Source organism: Osmerus mordax, chromosome 21, assembly GCF_038355195.1.
Source record: "Osmerus mordax isolate fOsmMor3 chromosome 21, fOsmMor3.pri, whole genome shotgun sequence".
NCBI classification, from domain to species: Eukaryota; Metazoa; Chordata; class Actinopteri; order Osmeriformes; family Osmeridae; genus Osmerus; species Osmerus mordax.
The window spans coordinates 9,407,249-9,425,776 of record NC_090070.1 but is presented as its reverse complement, the minus strand read 5'-3'; the positions used below and the strand labels follow the sequence as shown (position 1 = coordinate 9,425,776).

The following is an 18,528-nucleotide window of genomic DNA, read 5'->3' as shown; positions in this document are numbered from 1 at the left end:
TTACTCCCGCCCTGTCAGACCTTCCCACCCTCGTTTTCCCTTCAAATCGTTCTCCCTCCCTCTCTCTCTCTCCCCTCTCTCTCTCATTCGCTCCTTCCTCTCTCTGTCTCTGCAGCCCCTGTGGCCAAAGAGGCATCTGCTCTGCATGCTGATGTCATCTGGAGATAATAACCAGGCCCAGCGTGGCACCAGACCACAGTCAGCGCCTCGGCTCCCTTCAACCTGCTGTGGCTTACTAGGACCTGGCAACCCTCACCCAGAGGGAGTTTACTAAGAACCTGGCAACCCACAGCTGTTACCCCCACCCCCCCACCCCCCTTAGGATCATGTCAACCTGCTCAAGGGGGGTGGGGGTGGAGGGTTAGGTTAACAGATAGGTCTCCCTGTAGGTAAACCCAGAGCAGCAGGAATAAGAACTGCTGGTGGACACAAAAAGGTGGTGCACCACTGGGATCTGGCAACCTTTGGCTATAATGGGATGCAAATACGTGAGTCATCAGGCACAAACAACTGATGATCGTTGTCCGTGTCTGTGTGTGTTTGTGTGTATATGTGTGTTTGGGCTTCAGGATTAGAGTCAGGTGCACTGTGCATTTGCATCACAGCAAAAGAGAGGACAGGGACGAGCGAGGATAGTGTGTCTTGTGTATCACGTGTGTGTATGTGCGTGTGTGTGCGCATAAGTGTAGATGTGTGTTGTGTGTGTGAGTGGATGTGTGTGCTAAGTTGAAATCCCTCCTAAAATCCTCCTTACCTCCACTCAAGGTTCTACAACCACATTACAGGAACACATAAACCTACTCCTCTCAGCCAACACACACACACACACACACACATCAGACCGCACTCCCATTCCAACAACATTACCACAGAAACGATACTTCCACCCTAATTCACAGAGCTCCCCAACCCTCTGTGGTTTGTAATTCTGGTCTACCCTTTCCTAGAGTGGTTGAGAGCATTGTGGTGTGTGACTGTGTGTGTGTGTGTGTGTGTATTCCTCCAATGTGGTATGAAATGAGTTGAAATGGGAGTCCGTGGCAGAGAAGAATTGAGTTAGGGATGAAGGGATGTTGCGAGGAGAAAGGATGTGTAAGGATGATGGATAGATGATGGATGGATGGATGTCGGAGAGAGAAAGAGGTCTTGTCCCCCGCCCACCTGCACTGTGGTCGATTACTGGATCTATTAAGGAACCGCTAACATGCGTCAACTGACCCATTTGGACAAGGAGTGGGAGGACTATTAAATGACCAGGATTGACACAAGCTCTCTCCCACTCTCTTCTCTCCCTCTCCCTCTCTCGCTTCTCTCTCTCTCTATCTCCCTCTCTCGCTTCTCTCTCTCTCTCTCCAAGTGTGTTTTTTCACCTTCAATTGTTCTCTTTTTTTGTTGCTCTCTCCATCTTGGTCTTTTCTCCTTCCCTCTAACCCTTCCATCCCTTCTCTCTCACTCTCCCCCTCTTCCTTCCTGTCTGCGAGCGTCAGACTCCTGGCCCACACGTCTGCATGCTCTCAGGAGAGGGAGGGAGGGAAGAGAGGAGGAGAGAGGGAAGAGAGGAGGAGAGAGGGAAGAGAGGAGGAGAGAGGGAAGAGGGAAGAGAGGAGGAGAGAGGGAAGAGAGGAGGAGAGAGGGAAGAGGGAAGAGAGGAGGAGAGAGGGAAGAGACGAGGAGAGAGGGAAGAGAGGAGGAGAGAGGGAAGAGGGAAGAGAGGAGGAGAGAGGGAAGAGAGGAGGAGAGAGGGAAGAGGGAAGAGAGGAGGAGAGAGGGAAGAGACGAGGAGAGAGGGAAGAGAGGAGGAGAGAGGGAGAGGAAGAGAGGAGGAGAGAGGGAAGAGAGGAGGAGAGAGGGAAGAGGGAAGAGAGGAGGAGAGAGGGAAGAGAGGAGGAGAGAGGGAAGAGAGGAGGAGAGAGGGAAGAGAGGAGGAGAGAGGGAAGAGGGAAGAGAGGAGGAGAGAGGGAAGAGAGGAGGAGAGAGGGAAGAGAGGAGGAGAGAGGGAAGAGAGGAGGAGGGAGGGAAGAGAGGAGGAGAGAGGGAAGAGAGGAGGAGGGAGGGAAGAGAAGAGGAGAGAGGGAAGAGAGGAGGAGAGAGGGAAGAGAGGAGGAGGGAGGGAAGAGAGGAGGAGAGAGGGAAGAGAGGAGGAGGGAGGGAAGAGAGGAGGAGAGAGGGAAGAGAGGAGGAGGGAGGGAAGAGAGGAGGAGAGAGGGAAGAGAGGAGGAGAGAGGGAAGCCGGGTAGACTGAGAAATCAAATTGTCTGCCTTCTAATTCCCCCTGACGTCCAATTGGGCCTGTTTGCCTTTCCACAACCTGGAGGGAAGAGAATGAGGGAGAGGGGGAGGATATGAACCTGAGGATGAGGGGAGATATGTGTGAATGTGTGTGTGTGTGTTTGTGTGTAAAAGGGGTGGGGGTGGTTGGCTTTAGGCAGAACCTCAGAATCTCTTGTGCTCCATGTCAGATCGAGCATGGATCAACGAAACGCCGAAGGGTTCCCACACCAGCATCTCTTCCAAGGGTAGATGTTAACACACGGCGCTGACATGAAAAACTCAATTGATCTCCGAAAACATGTGAACATTTAAAGTAAAGAAAAACAAACATTATGTGTGTGTGTGTGAGAGAGCGTTTGCGTGTGTGTGTGTGTGTGAGAGAGAGAGGGAGGGAGACAGGGCACAGGGCTGTACACGGCCAGTCCCATGAGTAAGGGCTCTGACCCTGGCTTTGTTTGGCCCTGACTCTCCTTGAACCTGGGCACAATGGAGCCTCTCTCTCTCACTCTCTTTCACACAGACACACAAACACACACAGCAACCAGCCTCACCCCTCACTGCACCCTTGGTATTTACCAGGCCAAAGGAGAGAGAGGGAGAGAGACATAGAGAGAGAGACATATATATATAGACGGAGAGACATAGAGAGAGAGGGACATATATCTATAGAGAGAGAGAGAGAAACATAGAGAGAGAGAGACATATATATATAGAGAGAGAGACAGGGAGAGAGAGAGAGACAGGGAGAGCGAGCAGCAAATACAACAACAAAGTCATTTTGCCTCGTTCACATGCGCACACTGTCACAGAACTTGAGCCAGAGAGACACAGGCACAGCAGAGACAATGCTTATATCTTGGCCTCCATCAGGTCTTACTTGCCATCTGAGATAAAGCCAAAAGCTTTCACATAAGGGCTTTGTCCATGCTGGTACACACGGGCAGGGAACTGTCCTTTAGGTGAGCTTGTTGTTGTATTTGTGTGTGTGTATGTGTATGTGTCTGTGTGTCTGCATGTGTGTGTGTGTGTGACAGATGCAGGTCTGGAGAGATGGTTCACACGTGATAAAACTGCCATTCCTCTGTCACATGGTTCACACCATGCAGGTCACCAGTGGGTGAGAGAGACAGAGAGAGAGAGAGAGAGAGAAAGAGAGAGAGAGAGAGAGAGAGAGAGAGAGAGAGAGAGAGAGAGAGAGAGAGAGAGAGAGAGAGAATCAACGATAGAGGAGGGAGAGTTAGAAGGGAGAATTTATAAACACAATAATAGGGGAGTTGGACGAGAAACTGTATATATACAGAACATTAGCTGAAAGAGAGAAAGAATACTGTAATGATTCCAGGGAAAACTTGACAAAACTTGACAAAGAAACAAGAGTGCGCAAGAGAAGGACACTGAGAGCGAGAGAAAGAAACCGAGAGAGAGAGGAGCGAGCGAGAGTAAAAAGGAAACCTTCATTTCACATACAGCTCTTCACAGCAGGAGTTCTGGCCTTGTACCAAAGGAAACTTACTGGGCCAGTGGAGGAGACAGTACACGTCTCTCTGACGTGTTTGGGTCCATAATGAGTAAACAGCACATGGTACTAAACTTATGAGTGGGCTGTTGTTTCTAATTAAGGAGAAGGGTTTTCCCCTGACATGTAAAAAAGATAAACTGGTGGGGGAATGGTTTCCTGCAAAAGACTGTACACAGTAAATTTGAAGTGAAAGAAAACAGAAAAGTAAAGAAAAAAAAAACCCACTGTAGCCTTTGAGTGCACCCCCCCCTGACACACACACACACACACCCACACCCCCTCCCCCCCCACACACACACACAAACAAACAAACAAACACATACTGTTATTTAAAGTGATTGCAAGTGACAAGCCTGCTGTTCCCAACATTGAAACTCTATCAATTAAACATCAGAATACTCCCCAGTAGTTTTGCTGCCCAAATACATTCTTCATTCCTTTAATCCCCAGTCCTGAAACCAAGCCCAGTTCAAAAGCCTCCACGAGAGAGAAGAAAAAAAAATATCAAAGCGTGTTAAACTTGCCCTATGGTGCAGGGGGTGGAGGGAGGGGAGCTGTGTGTGTCTTTGAGAAAAGGATGAGACAGGGAAGATGGGCTGAGCGTTCTTCCCCCCGCAAACATATCCCCCTCTCCTCCTCCTCTCTCTCTCTGTGGCTTGGCTGCGCTCGCCGTACACAGGCGTGTTTCTGTCTCTAATGATCTCTGACAACACACAAATCACTGGAGTGGTTTCCCGGCAACCGGAGGGGGGATACTGGACTCTGGCGGTGCTGAAAATGTCTTTCTGAGGGGAATAAATTGATTCAGTGGAAGTCTTAAAAAAAAAAAACCCCAAGTCAATAATCACCGCCAGAGCAAAAGAGCAACATTGATTTAGCTCGGATGCGTCAGCCAAGTCTAGCGAGTGGCTTTAGACGATCGTGTCACATGCAAAAAGCACAGTGGCGCAGGCTCTTTGCGGAGATTAGACACATAAAAAAATGAATCATTGTCTTATCTAATTCCCCCCCATTCCTCGTCTCCCTCTCGTCCATCTCTGTCTGCACCATGTATTTTCCCTCGCTCAACCACTCCCTCATAGAGAGATTCACCTCTCTCTGCTTCCCCCTTGTGGGGAATAGGCGTCATGAATGACCGATGTCTTGAAAACAATAAAGCCCAGGCAATGAAAGACCTCACTTTATTAAATTCTAAAATGTAGGCTACCTTTTTTGAACCGTATACTTTTTGGATGTGTAGGCAACATGTTTATCTGTAGCTGTATCGATCATATGTCACGAGGAATATTTATGGAATATATTTAATGGTTAATGTAATACATAGTCTAATCTGAAATGAATTAAAAAGCTTCAGTCCCCCATTCACATTTATTACAAAATTCCTCTAATTCGGTGGTCCAATTACGACATTTTGTGGGTAAAAGTTTATATACGTAAGCATATAGACATACAAAAGACACACATAAAGAGAAAAGTACTCCACCGTATATCTCTACCTATTGTTCGATCCTTCACATTTGACAACTAAAAACTAAAACCTGATGTATTTCCTACAACAATGACTTGCTTGACAGGTCACATGATAACAAACGGTTATTGGAGCGCTGGATGGGCTGGCGGGTGAGTGTTGAAAGCCTGAACACGCGAAATAGGAGAAGATGGAATTATGTCGGCTTGCGGTGCTGTAACCTTTAAATAAAAATATAAAGCGCGACGTGGCGCAATGTTCCTGACAGGTACAGCGCGACATCCGCATGCTTAAAGAAATGGAAACGAGTCAAGTTCTACGTACAATTTAATGTAACCGCAGTCTCCCCAAGGCATCGTGTGATTAATCAGACACTGTTTACTCTTTAACAATAAAGATACAAAATACACGTTCCCAGGCCAGAAATAAAAGCGACGTTGTAAATCTTTGAGTGCGGGAAACAGAACATTCTTCACAACATTTCAGAAATGGCTCAAGTAACACTTGTACACCCATAATGTTGATCGATTTCCCTCATGTAACTTCACACATAATACATAATACAATAATAATACATAATAATACTATAATAATAATAATACAATACATTAACAATACACAGCATAGAACAATATGATCTGATATCTTTATGATAAACTTTCTGTCTTTATAGACACAAAAATAATTCCCCAGATCGGGGGAGAGGTTAGATAACGCAAAATAAAATATTATAATAACGAATAAATACAACCCTTGGGTGCTTGCTATATATTAGGGAAACGTACCCCCAAAAATATTTGAACAGGATTCTAAAACCACCTTTCTTCCAACCACCAGGAACCAGCTTTCACAGGGTTAGGGTTAGTAACTCATCAGAACGGTATCATAGACACACAGGTTAAGGTCAAGGAACATTCTATTCTATCCTACCCACGAATACACACTGAAGTATGATTACAAAACTGTAGCCAGCCCCCACCTTCACCACAGGTCTGGCTCCACCCAGACGATCTTCTTCTGCTCCTCCCAGATGAGCGTGCGCAGGCCGGCCAGCAGGGCGGCGCTGTCACACCAGGAGTCAGCGGGCACGCTGCGGTAGAGGCAGGGCAGCTTGTCCAACAGGGGCTCCTCGCTACGGCAACACTCCAGCAGCTTCTCCTCTGACCAGCCCTGACGCGCCAGCTTGCTCCTGAAGGTGGAGGAGGGGGGGGGGGGGGGGGGTGCGTATGTGTGAGAGGGGAGGTGGGGGGGGGGGTGCGTGTGTGTGAGAGGGGGGGTGGGGGGGGGGTGCGTGTGTGTGAGAGGGGAGGTGGCGGGGTGGGTGTGAGGTGGGGGGGGTAGGGTGGGGTGAGAGGGGAGGTGGGGGGGTGGGGTGAGAGGGGAGGTGGGGGGGGGTGGGGGGGGGTGGGGGTGAGAGGGGAGTTGGGGGGGTGGGGGTGAGAGGGGAGGGGGGGGGGTAGTGAGAGAGGAGGTGGGGGGGGTGGGGTGAGAGGGGATGTGGGGGGGTGGGTGTGAGGGGAGGGGGGGGGTGGTGTGAGAGGGGAGGTGGGGGGGGGGTGGGTGTGAGGGGAAGAAAGAGAAAACAATCAGAGGACTTAAGAGTGATGTGCTGCAGCCCCCCCCAGAGCGTGTGCGTGTGCCACAGGCCGTGTTTTCGGTGTGAAGAGAGCGCGGGGGCTTTCGCCGTACTTGAGCTTGCGGGCGGTGCGCTCCGTCTGGGCGATGAAGATGATGATGGGGAAGATCTCCGCCCGGTGCAGACGCCTCACGCAGTCCAGCCCCAGGGGCAGCACGCAGTGGATCCCCTGCGGACAGGTTCCAAAGTCCCAGCATTGACACTTCAGTCTCCCCCGTCCCAGTATGTAGTCTGTGTGTGTGTGTAAGTGTGTGTGTGTGTGTGTAAGTGTGTGTGTGACAGGGCCTCACCTGCTTCACCACCCTCTCCACGCTCTGCAGGGTGTAGCAGCGGTTGCTGCCCGGCTCACACTCCTCCAGCATCTCTGACCTCTGGAGACGGGCGGCACGCTCACTGCTGCTCAGCAGCTCTGCGGGGGTGGGGGGGGGGAAGGATGACGGAAGGAGAGAGAAACATTGGAGACACGCACTATGAACCCCCGGTTAACAATGGCTAACCATTAACACTAGCGATGTCGCGGTGGCCACTCGAAACCCAACCCTCCGAAATGCCTGGACGTACTCAGAGGGTAAACACACAGATCCCGGTCGAAACCGGTGAGACCAGTTCCGGCCTGCGGCCCCATAAACTGTATCGATGCACGGCACGGCCACTAGGGGTGCGACGCTCTTTACCAGGCTTGCAGAGCTGGAAGCCCTGCCACTCTGCCACTCTGCTGTCCAGCAGGCGGCCCAGGATGGACGGCAGCAGGAGGACGGGCCGGCACACGGGGGGGTAGTGGGGGGTCACCAGGGTGTAGGGCATCAGGGTCACGCACCCCCGCGGGGCACATGCATCGCCTGGAAAACACCATGACGCAACGTGAACAAAAACAGCAGACAGACGTGTCGCCTAGCGATCGAGAGGCGTGTCGTACAAGGTGACACAATGAGTGTTTATCGAGACAAAAAAAAAAGGAGCGTTCGATGAAAAGAAACGTTAGGGGGATAGGAATACAGGTTTCCTATTCACGGCAGAGGGAGATCGCCCGTCCGAGGCGTTCAGGGACTCCGGACCCATTCATCGTGTTTCTGAACGAGTGGGTGGAGTTTTGGATGGGAGTTACCTTCGACGTTCTTGTCATTGTTGTCCTCCACGCTGACCCACAGTGGGTTCCTCCCCTGGCGGCCCGTGCTGACAATCCGCACGACCTTCTGCTTCTCCCTGGCCATCACCCGCTCAGCCTGGGGAAGGAGGGAGGGAGGATAGAGGGAGGAAGGAGGATAGAGGGAGGAAGGAGGATAGAGGGAGGAGGAGGGAGGGAGGGGGATAGAGGGAGGATAGAGGGAGGAGGAGGGAGGGAGGGGGATAGAGGGAGGAGGAGGATAGAGGGAGGAAAGAGGATAGAGGGAGGAGGAGGGAGGGAGGGGGATAGAGGGAGGAGGAGGATAGAGGGAGGAAGGAGGATAGAGGGAGGAGGAGGGAGGGAGGGGGAGGATAGAGGGAGGAAGGAGGATAGAGGGAGGAGGAGGGAGGGAGGGGGAGGATAGAGGGAGGAAGGAGGATAGAGGGAGGAGGAGGATAGAGGGAGGAAAGAGGATAGAGGGAGGAGGAGGGAGGGAGGGGGATAGAGGGAGGAGGAGGATAGAGGGAGGAAGGAGGATAGAGGGAGGAGGAGGGAGGGAGGGGGAGGATAGAGGGAGGAAGGAGGATAGAGGGAGGAGGAGGGAGGGAGGGGGAGGATAGAGGGAGGAAGGAGGATAGAGGGAGGAGGAGGAAGGGAGGAGATGAGTCACTGGGTGGGAACAGTCGGAAGAGCCCCGATCTAAGAGGGAATTCTCGTCTTTTTCAGCTCGTTTCAAGTTCATGTGCAACAAACACCGAGTGCAGTACATGTAAACTGGATTTCTTGGCCCTGCTCCTCTCGACTGGTTCCCAGCGAGGAATATGATTCCAAATCTTCATTTCCACGCAAATAATCCTAATCATACGTCAGAGAACATCATGATAAACAATCAAACACGTTTCCCCTTGTCTACGTCACGGTGTGATGCAGAGACCGGGGACTGGGTGAGGGAACCAGAGGAGCGACGGGGGAGGGATCTTACCTTGCTGCGTGTTGTGGGCTGGAAGCTCATGTCCTCAATGGCTCTGATCAGCAGGCGCTGAGCCCTGAGGTACACACATACACACGTAAACACATAAAACACATAAAACTCATGAGCAGACCTGGGTCAATCAAAGGAAATCGACTATGTGAAGGTAAAAAAAAAAAAAAAAAGAGTTTAGGTGGTATTTGATTTGCATCACAATCAGGCACCGACGGGACTCATCCGCCCGTTTCCTGGCAGTGAGTGACCCGAATCAAGTGCACCCAGTATTTATGAATGGTAACTGAGAGAGGGTTTCCCTGCCCTGTAGAGAGGGTCGACCGGCCCCCCCCTCCCCCTCCTGTGCCCTGCGGCGTGCCCACCTGTAGTAGTTGGGCAGCGTGCCACCCTGCAGGTCCAGCAGCTGGCAGGGGTGGACGTGGCTGGCCAGCCAGATGCTGCTGGGGCCAGCGGGCCGCGTGTTGGTCACGTGGAGGATGTCGTTGCAGGACACGGCCAGGGCCCCGCCGGACCCGCCCGGCAGGGACATGTTGACGCGCACGTAGAAGGAGTCACCCGACGGCGAGTCGCCTGACAGGGAGTCACCTGACAGGGAGTCACCTGACATGGCCCCGTTGCTCTTCATCTGCTGCAGCAGCCTCTCGTAGGCTGGGAGACAGAGAGGGGAGAGAGGGAGGATAGAGAGAGGGAGGATAGAGAGAGGGAGGATAGAGAGAGGGAGGATAGAGAGAGGGAGGATAGAGAGAGAGAGGGAGGATAGAGAGAAGGAGGATAGAGAGAGGGGGGATGAGAGAGAGAGGGAGGATAGAGAGAGGGAGGATAGAGAGAGGGAGGGAGGATAGAGAGAGGGAGGATAGAGAGAGGGAGGGAGGATAGAGAGAAGGAGGATAGAGAGAGGGAGGGAGGATAGAGAGAGGGAGGATAGAGAGAGGGAGGGAGGATAGAGAGAAGGAGGATAGAGAGAGGGGGGATGAGAGAGAGAGGGAGGATAGACAGAGAGGGAGGATAGAGAGACAGAAGGAGGATAGAGAGAAGGAGGATAGAGAGAGGGGGGATGAGAGAGAGAGGGAGGATAGAGAGAGAGGGAGGATAGAGAGAGAGAAGGAGGATAGAGAGAAGGAGGATAGAGAGAGGGAGGGAGGGGAGTGAGGGAGGATAGAGAGAGGGAGGGAGGGAGTGGAGAGAGGGAGGATAGAGAGAGAGAGAGAGGGAGGATAGAGAGAGGGAGGGAGGGAGGGGAGAGAGGGAGGATAGAGAGAGAGAGAGAGGGAGGATAGAAAGAGGGAGGAGAGGGGGAGGATGGAGAGAGAGGGGGAGGATGGAGAGAGAGAGGGAGGATGGAGAGAAGGAGGACGGAGAGAGGGAAGGAGAAAGACAGGCACGGGGTTAGTGTTGTGTGTCATGTGACTGTAATACTGTACACTGTAAAATATATGGTGTGTTTTGCTCTGTATGCACTCATTTGCAGATAAACTCAATAGATTATTTTAGGATTAAGGCTTAGTAAACTTTAGTATATGCACTGAAGGGTCTATCTCTAAAATATCTGGAATGGAATTTGAGTTCCAAATAAAACTCCAGCACTTCATTTTATGGCGCAATATATCAGTTTACGGACAAAACATTCCAATGACACTCAACAAAATGTATGCAACCTACTTTCAACATGAATTCAACGTCCTTTTTTATTAACTATTGAAAAGCACGTGTGCATTTTTTGGAAGGTCAAACTATAAATCAAAGTCAATTCAAGGAAAGTTCAGTCAGTTCTTAGATTACAATCAAGCTCATGAATGTGGTTTGTCAGCGTTATTTCCATGCTAACCATTGACCAGACCTTCTCCGCCACTGACAGACACAGTATCTCCTCAGGCCATGGAGCAACTGTTCCATTTCTTCCAAGCATGTGACCTTTTTTAACACACCACCCATCAATCATAAAGTCGTTTTTTAAATCTTTAAGCACTATGTTTATGTTCCAAATATGTTGTGACTCCTAAAGAACATGAGGATTTCAGATTTTGCTTTTTCGATGTCTGCGACATCAGCATAGATATCCATTGCTGGTTTACAATCAGGAACATTTGATTAAAATCAAAACATCTTTCATTGTGATAAAAAAGCACCTATGAACAATTCACATTATTCTACCCTTCCTGAGGTAAACGCTGACCTGACAGTGACTGCCTCGCTAAAAAGAGTTCTCTCCTCCATGTAGCTATTACTAATCCAACCACATAAACCCAGCGACTGTACAAGGCGGAGGGTCCACAAGGTTGGTGAGACTCCACACACCCTGAGCAGTGCTACATGCAGTCTTACCATCTTGGTTGGGTCGTAAGGAGAGGTGGCAGAATCCTTGGACCTGCCCCAGAGCCCACAGTGCCTCCTCCAGGGTGGAATCCTCCAGCACCATGCTCAGGGCCTGCTGGGCTTGCTCATACCTCACCTGGGGAACACAGTCGCACCGGGGGGGGGGCCATGAGAATCACACTTGCGGCTCTGCGACTGGGGCTCCAGGTGTGGTGGGAGGTATAGTTCTGACACAGAATGGCTGGGTTTTTGGAGTGAGGTTGGCACCGGAGAAAGCTTGTTTCCTTTTCGGGCTTTCTGGGTTAATGAACCATGTAACTGGTGCAGGTTTGATATTATCAACATAGAAGAAAAATGTTACTCATACACACCGACGCACGCACACACACACACACACACACACACACACACACATTCCTCACCTCCAGTATCTGTGCTCCCTGGCAGATGCCCACAGTGTGGGCGGCTGAGCCCTCCGTCACCGCATGGACGAACACACCCGTCTTGTTGCCCCCGACGACCTGCAGCTGGCTGAGCAGGGCCTCCCCCTGGAAGGAGATGGTGAGGGCGCGGCCTGTGATGCGCATGGCCCGCGGGCGAGAGCGCAGCAGGAAGGGCGGGGCCGATGGCCTGGAGTGGCTGTGGATTGGTGGAGAGGAGTGTCAATCATCCAGACACTACTACAGACCAGATACTCTGAGGACTTAAATGATCCTGTGGATGCTCTATAAAATATTTTAAATAGTTAATATAGCCCTAATGTTAAGAAGGCTGAGGAGTTGATTAAGTCATCCTGGTTCGCTGGATTGGGTCAGAACTCTTCCCACACCTAAAAGTGAAACTATAATTTAAACCACACAGAGAACAATGAGTTTCAATGAGAAAGCTGTGGAATAGTCGAGTCAAACTGCCTCACCCATTAGTGGTCTTGCGGTTGAAGGGAGGAGTTGCAGGTGAACTTAAGGCTTGCTCAGTGTCATTTTCTGGAAGTGAAACAAAAGAGAGACTGTTGGGTGAAGTTGGATGTTAACAGGCTTAAGTATTCCACATACCGGGCAGGCATCTGGCAGTTAGTCACACGCAATTAATACAAATAAATACTTAGGGAGTGTGTTGTCTTTAATACAAGGGTGTTTTCAACAAACACCCATATTCACGCATACAAACACGCACACACACACACACACACACACACACACACACACACACACACACACACACAAACACACACACAGGTCAACCTACCGTTGGAGAGGATCACATATTCGTGATCCAATAAGGAGTCGGTCTCAGCAACTTCCAAGCTGGTGGAGGAACCATACAAAATATTTGTTTACAAAAAAACACACCCTCTCATTCTCTCTCCACCTTTCTTTCTTTCTTTCTTTCTTTCTTTCTTCAAGTCTGCACTTGCTGGAAATTAGAGATAGAATTGGGTTGTCATAGATTTCTTAAAAAAACAAAACACAAAGAAGATCAAATACTGATCAAATTCTGTTCTATTCAGTTCTATTCTATTCTTCAACTGTGTCATGTAATTGGGTCAGACTGCAGACTGAATTGTAGTTAGTCATTAAACCTTGAGACAAGGAGCTCCCTTCTGTTTTCCAAATTCCAGACTTTGGTGTCACTAGGTCAAGGGCAAGGTCGCAGAGTAGACAGAGAGAGACACACAGACACACACACACACACACAGACACACACACAGACACACACACAGACACCCAGACACACACAGACACACACAGACACACACACCCACACACACCCACAAACACAGACAGAACGACAGACCCACACACACAGACAGACAGAACGACAGACCCACACACTCCACCTGTGGTCTGTGTAGAGGAGCTCCTCCCGTCGTCGTAGCGACTCTGGAGACGGAGGCTCAGCGTGTCGCGAGCGCAGGCTGATATTTTGCGGAGCAGTTTCATCACACTGTGACACACACACACACACACATTTTATATTTCACAGGAAGAATGATAAGACACATTAGATGATATTACTACATATGCTAAAAAAACACAGACACACACACGCACACACCTCTACATTGAAGCAGTTGAAAGAGGAAGGGTTGAGGGCGTCCATGCGGCAGAGTGTGGGCCGGGAAGGGGAGCAGGGGTGAGGCTCATCACTGCTGGAGCCCTGGCTCTCCCAGCTGAACCTCTCCTGCACACACACACACACACACTTATGAGGGTATGCAATTTTGTGAACGTATGTGTGTGTGTGAATGTGTGTGTCTGCATATACAGTATAGGTGTGTGTTTGTGTGTGTGAACGCAAACTTGTGTGTGGGTGAGCCTGTGTGTGTGAGCCTGTGTGTGTGTGCTTGTGTGTACACGTGTGTGTGTGTGTTACCTCAGAGTGGTCCAGGTGTCCTCTCCGGGGGGTCCAGGTCGGGAGGCTGAACATCCTCTCCTGGAGCTCCACCAGCTGGCTGCGCAGGGTGTCCTTCTCCCCCAGGCTCCGGGCTATCTGGGCCTGGGCCTCATCTCTCGACAGGTAGGCCTGGGGGACCCAAAGCTAGCTGTTACCCCCATTGACTCTCCTTGAAGCTGGAGCTGACTAAAATAGCTGTGTTTTTGGAAATAGAGTGCCCCCGCGGCCCACAGGCAGACGGGCAAAGAGGTAGTTTTTTTGTGGGGGGGGGGGTGGGGGGAGTGAGACAGGATTAAAAGCGGGGAGATGTGTGACGGTGTCTCCTCACGTGGTCTCTCTCCATCTGGAGCTCTCTCATCTGGCTCTGCATGACGGAGCTCTTCTGCTGGAACATGGCACAGTCCAGGGACATCTTCTGGGTCTCCAGAGACAGGCACTCCTTCTGCTTCAGCAGCTGGAGGACCAACACACACACACACACACACACACACACACACACACACAGGGGTCAAAGGTCAAGTCCTCAGTGTGTGCGATTGGGTACCAACGTAGTTCTCAGTTCCTGGTGCATGTGAAACACACACACACACACCTCCTCTCTCTCCTTGGCCAGCCTCTCATTTTCCTCTCGGTATCGTCTGAGATGGTCAGCCAGCTCCGTGCGCCCATCTATGGCCTCCGCCAGGTCCTGGGCCAGGATCTCCTCCCTCGACTGGGGGAGGGAGAGAAAGAGAGAGAGAGGGAGAGAGCGAGAGAGAGAGAGAGAGAGAGAGAGAGAGAGGGAGGGAGAGGGAGATGGAGAGAGAGAGACACAAAGTTGAATAGAAGAGTGAGTTGAAGGAACGGGACGACAGCGCGGCGTCGTCTCTCACCGGCGTGAACTCCTCCGCCTCCAGCAGCCGCCTGCGCAGGGTCTGCACCTCCTCCCGCAGTTTCTGCGTCTCGCCCGAGGAGGCGCACTTGAGCGAGCGCTTGCGCTCGAAGTCGGCCTCGGTCTGGGACTGCCTCAGCTCGATCTCCAGCTGGTAGACCTGGAACCCACAGAACAGAGCGCAGAACCGTCGGGACAAGGGACCACCGACTCCAAACCACCGAGCAGAGGGAACACGCCGGAAAGCGACGTCGACCGAATAACGGGGTCAAACGCGAAACGTCCGCCTCCGACGCCCACCTTCAGGTTGAGGTCGCGCGAGCGCAGGTTCACGGTGGCCTTCTCCTCGATGGCGGCCGTGTAGCGCACGTACAGGTCGCACTTCTCGTCCTTCAGCCTGGTGACCTCGCGGCGGGCCGCCGCCAGCTGCCTCCTCACGCACTCCTGCTCGGCGCGCAGGCGGCAGCTCTCCTCGCTGCCCTTCATCACCTGGCCCAGCTCCGCCTCCAGGGCGGAGCAGCGCTGGCCGTGGCGGCAGGCCTCCAGACGGGCCGCCTGCAGCTCCTTCTGCATCCCGTCACGGCCCGGACCAGGTACTCCGTCAGCTCCGAATACTTGATCAGCCCTGAGGGGAGGGGATGAGGGGGAGGAGAGGGGAGGGGATGAGGGGGAGGAGAGGGGAGGAGGGGGAGGAGAGGGGAGGGGATGAGGGGGAGGAGAGGGGATGAGGGGGAGGAGAGGGGAGGGGAGGAGGGGGAGGAGAGGGGATGAGGGGGAGGAGAGGGGAGGGGGGGATGAGGGGGAGGAGAGGGGATGAGGGGGAGGAGAGGGGAGGGGATGAGGGGGAGGAGAGGGGAGGAGGGGGAGGAGAGGGGAGGGGATGATGGGGAGAAGAGGGGAGGGGAGGAGGGGGAGGAGAGGGGAGGGGATGAGGGGGAGTAGAGGGGAGGGGAAGGGGGGGGGGGGGCGGAGAAGAGACGAAAACAGTAGAGTGGAGTAGAAAAGAATAGAGCGGAGGAGAGGATGAGGGGGAGGAGAGGGGAGGGGAAGGAGGGGGGGGGGAGGGGAGGGGAAAGGGGGGGAGAGCGGAGAAGAGACGAAACAGTAGAGTACAATAGAGCGGAGGAGAGAGAACAATTCACTTTTAACAGACAAAGACAACATTTACACCATGCTTCCAGCTCAGTGTGCAACACGCTAAGGGAACCGACAGACAGGGAGCGAGACAGAGAGGGGAGGCCTCACCGCTGAAGCCGGATGGCTCGATGCTGGGCTGGAGGCCTGTGACCTGGGTGTACAGGGCGGGGTGGTGGATCATCAGGCTCTCCAGCAGGGCCATGGCTCCGTTCCTGCCCTGGGTACGGAGGAGGTCCAGCATGTAGCCTGGCAGGGGGGGGGGGGGGGAGGAGGTTCAGGAGAGGAGAGGAAGAGAGATGCGAGAGATGTTAGGGGGAGTACAGGGGAGTGATGAGGACATAAGACCAGGTCAGGGATCAGTAGATCCTCCCAGGTTCTAACCCAGTCCAAATAGTCTACAACAACTGAGGTGACAGTCTTGTCACTTGTCTGTCTAAACCTTTCTCAGCATGTCAACATAAGTCTGGGGGTCAGATGGCTGAGCGGTTAGGGAATCGGGCTATTAATCAGAAGGTTGCTGGTTCGAATCCCGGCCGTGATAAATGACGTTGTGTCCTTGGGCATGGCACTTCACCCTACTTGCCTCGGGGGGTATGTCCCTGTACTTACTGTAAGTCGCTCTGGATAAGAGCATCTGCTAAATTACTAAATATAAACGTAAATGTAAGTCTCTCAGAAGGCACAGGCACAAACCCTGACACGGCACCCTGAGAATGGAGCACAAGACCCACAATGCACTCCAAAACCAAATACAACAAATGTTTTCTTGCACCACCACTTTTTATACAGCCATAAAACCTTCGAAGGGACTAAAGATCCACAACATCCCCAATAAATTCAAAGCCAGAAGCACAGACACTCTCATAAAGCTCGGAATAGAACTACAAAAGCGGACACATCGGGACTACAAGTCCATCACAGCTCCAACGGAAGAAGCGGAGTTTGCGAGGAGCTCACAGGGGAAGACACACGGGGGGGGGGGACGACTTACTGGTCCTCATGGAGCGGTTGCTGAGCTGGTGGCTGGACAGGATCTCGTCCTCGTCCATCTCGGTGAGCACGCGGGCCTGCCGCAGGTACGGGATCAGGATGCACGGACGGACGCCCAGGGAGATGCGGTGGCGGCTGTCGTTGATCAGCTCCCACAGCTCCTCCTCGCTCATGTCCTTCGGGTCGGGATGCTCCGACGCACGCTCCTCTGCCACGGTGGAAGACATGGCGTGTGCGCGGTTGTGTGCGGAGGTGCTGGCTGACAAGGGCTCGGTCGGCGATGACTGAACTCCAATGATAATAGTACTAACAGTAACGGTGGACATCCACGCTTCAACTCAGTCAAACGCAGCCAGCAACATTGCTGCTTGGAGAAAAGGAGAGTGACTGTGGCACGAGCATTAACTGTGCCTGTAAACGAGATATGTCTCGTCCTGCCCCTTTCTCTGTAGGCTTCAAAGCGTGACCTAGTGGGTGTGTGCGGGGAAACCTGAAATACCGGACACTCACTCTGCAGACAAGCACACCCAAAAACAAGGGTCTGTCACAACACCCATCCGCACACTCACACATACACACACCAGAGTACTGAGTGCGTATATGTTATGCGCACACCTTCACTTATTACAATCAAGAAAACATCCTCGTTTCCCCCCTCACCCAAGTCTCTGACATAGACGTCTTCATTTTGACAGCCTGGTCCTAACTCAATATCCGTTGACGGCACACAAAGCTTTGGCTGCACCCAACGTGTCACATTTAATGAATGGAGCCATATTGCTGTTTGTCAAAGGGATCCTGCTCCGAAGACGCACACATGCTCACAAGCGCGGATATCAGAGAGCGCCCGAGCACGCTCTAATAATTCCTAATCACAGTCGAGCAAACACAGACCAAGGTTGTTGTCAGGAACAAACACGGGAGCAGCGAGGCTTTGAAGTTCAAAGTCCATCTTTCAAAGCTGGAAGTAAAGGAAAGAAATGGTTCTAACTCATCTTTGTACAGTATTGTAGTTGTCACATTGACAGCTCGCAGGGTGGTAATTATGTGTTAAGAAACAGAGGTTTATAGACTATTACCTTATAGAGTTGAGGGCCACAGGAACCTGTTTTGCAGTGGGTAAACAGTTCTAGATTGATAATGTGAAATAAACCGACAGTTGGCGCATGCTGTCGTTTCCATGAAAGGTGATGTCATTTGTCAAAACTAGTTTGTTTAGAAGTGGATACATTTTCATCAACCCACGCATAACATTCAAATGACATGTTCCAGTAAATGTCATACACCTAATAATACACATAAATCTGTCATTTTGACATAAGAGGAAGTAATTTTTTTTTGCTTTCAATGAATGAAAGGTGTGAAGTAGTTTGCATTCAGAGGGCGTATTTTACACACACAGACGAGAAACTAAAACAAACATGTTTACGTCAACAAACAAACCACCATCGGGAATGACTAGAAGGTTTCTGGGACAAACACCCATGTTTGAGCAACTCCAGTTTACGTGCAGTGGAATATGATCTGACTGATTCATACAGTTCTTGACATCACACGTATCTGATCTGCAGAGCCTTGTGTGCTCCGCTCCCTCAGAGACAGTCATGCACCCTGGAGAGCACATCCGATGTCAGAGATAACTTCAGTCTATAGCAGCTTACCGTAAGCAATAAGGAAGTGAAATGACATAGGCTTACTAATTACGTCCCAGCTGATTTGAACCATTCAGCAGGGCGGGTCTGGATATGTGAGCGTCTCCAATCTATTCGGTGTTGTGGGAAAACAGCCTGGTGTTGTGGCTGGTTTGCTGAGCGATAGGGTGAGCAACAGCTCCCTGCT

At 51.7% G+C, this 18,528-nt stretch overlaps 1 protein-coding gene across 1 annotated transcript; it reads right to left on the bottom strand.

Annotated features, from left to right (window-relative positions):
• Nucleotides 1-5,862: 5,862 nt before the first annotated feature.
• Nucleotides 5,863-17,054, bottom strand: card14 (caspase recruitment domain family, member 14). The gene is given in 22 exon segments (XM_067258917.1): nucleotides 5,863-6,447; nucleotides 6,948-7,063; nucleotides 7,185-7,303; nucleotides 7,569-7,733; nucleotides 8,000-8,117; nucleotides 8,982-9,045; nucleotides 9,347-9,554; nucleotides 9,585-9,632; nucleotides 11,307-11,433; nucleotides 11,720-11,936; nucleotides 12,214-12,280; nucleotides 12,543-12,601; nucleotides 13,135-13,241; nucleotides 13,353-13,478; nucleotides 13,671-13,820; nucleotides 14,020-14,145; nucleotides 14,284-14,403; nucleotides 14,564-14,722; nucleotides 14,863-15,140; nucleotides 15,143-15,187; nucleotides 15,808-15,945; nucleotides 16,691-17,054. Coding segments are annotated over 22 exon segments (3,090 nt in total). The 5' UTR covers nucleotides 17,016-17,054; the 3' UTR covers nucleotides 5,863-6,239.
• Nucleotides 17,055-18,528: the final 1,474 nt, after the last annotated feature.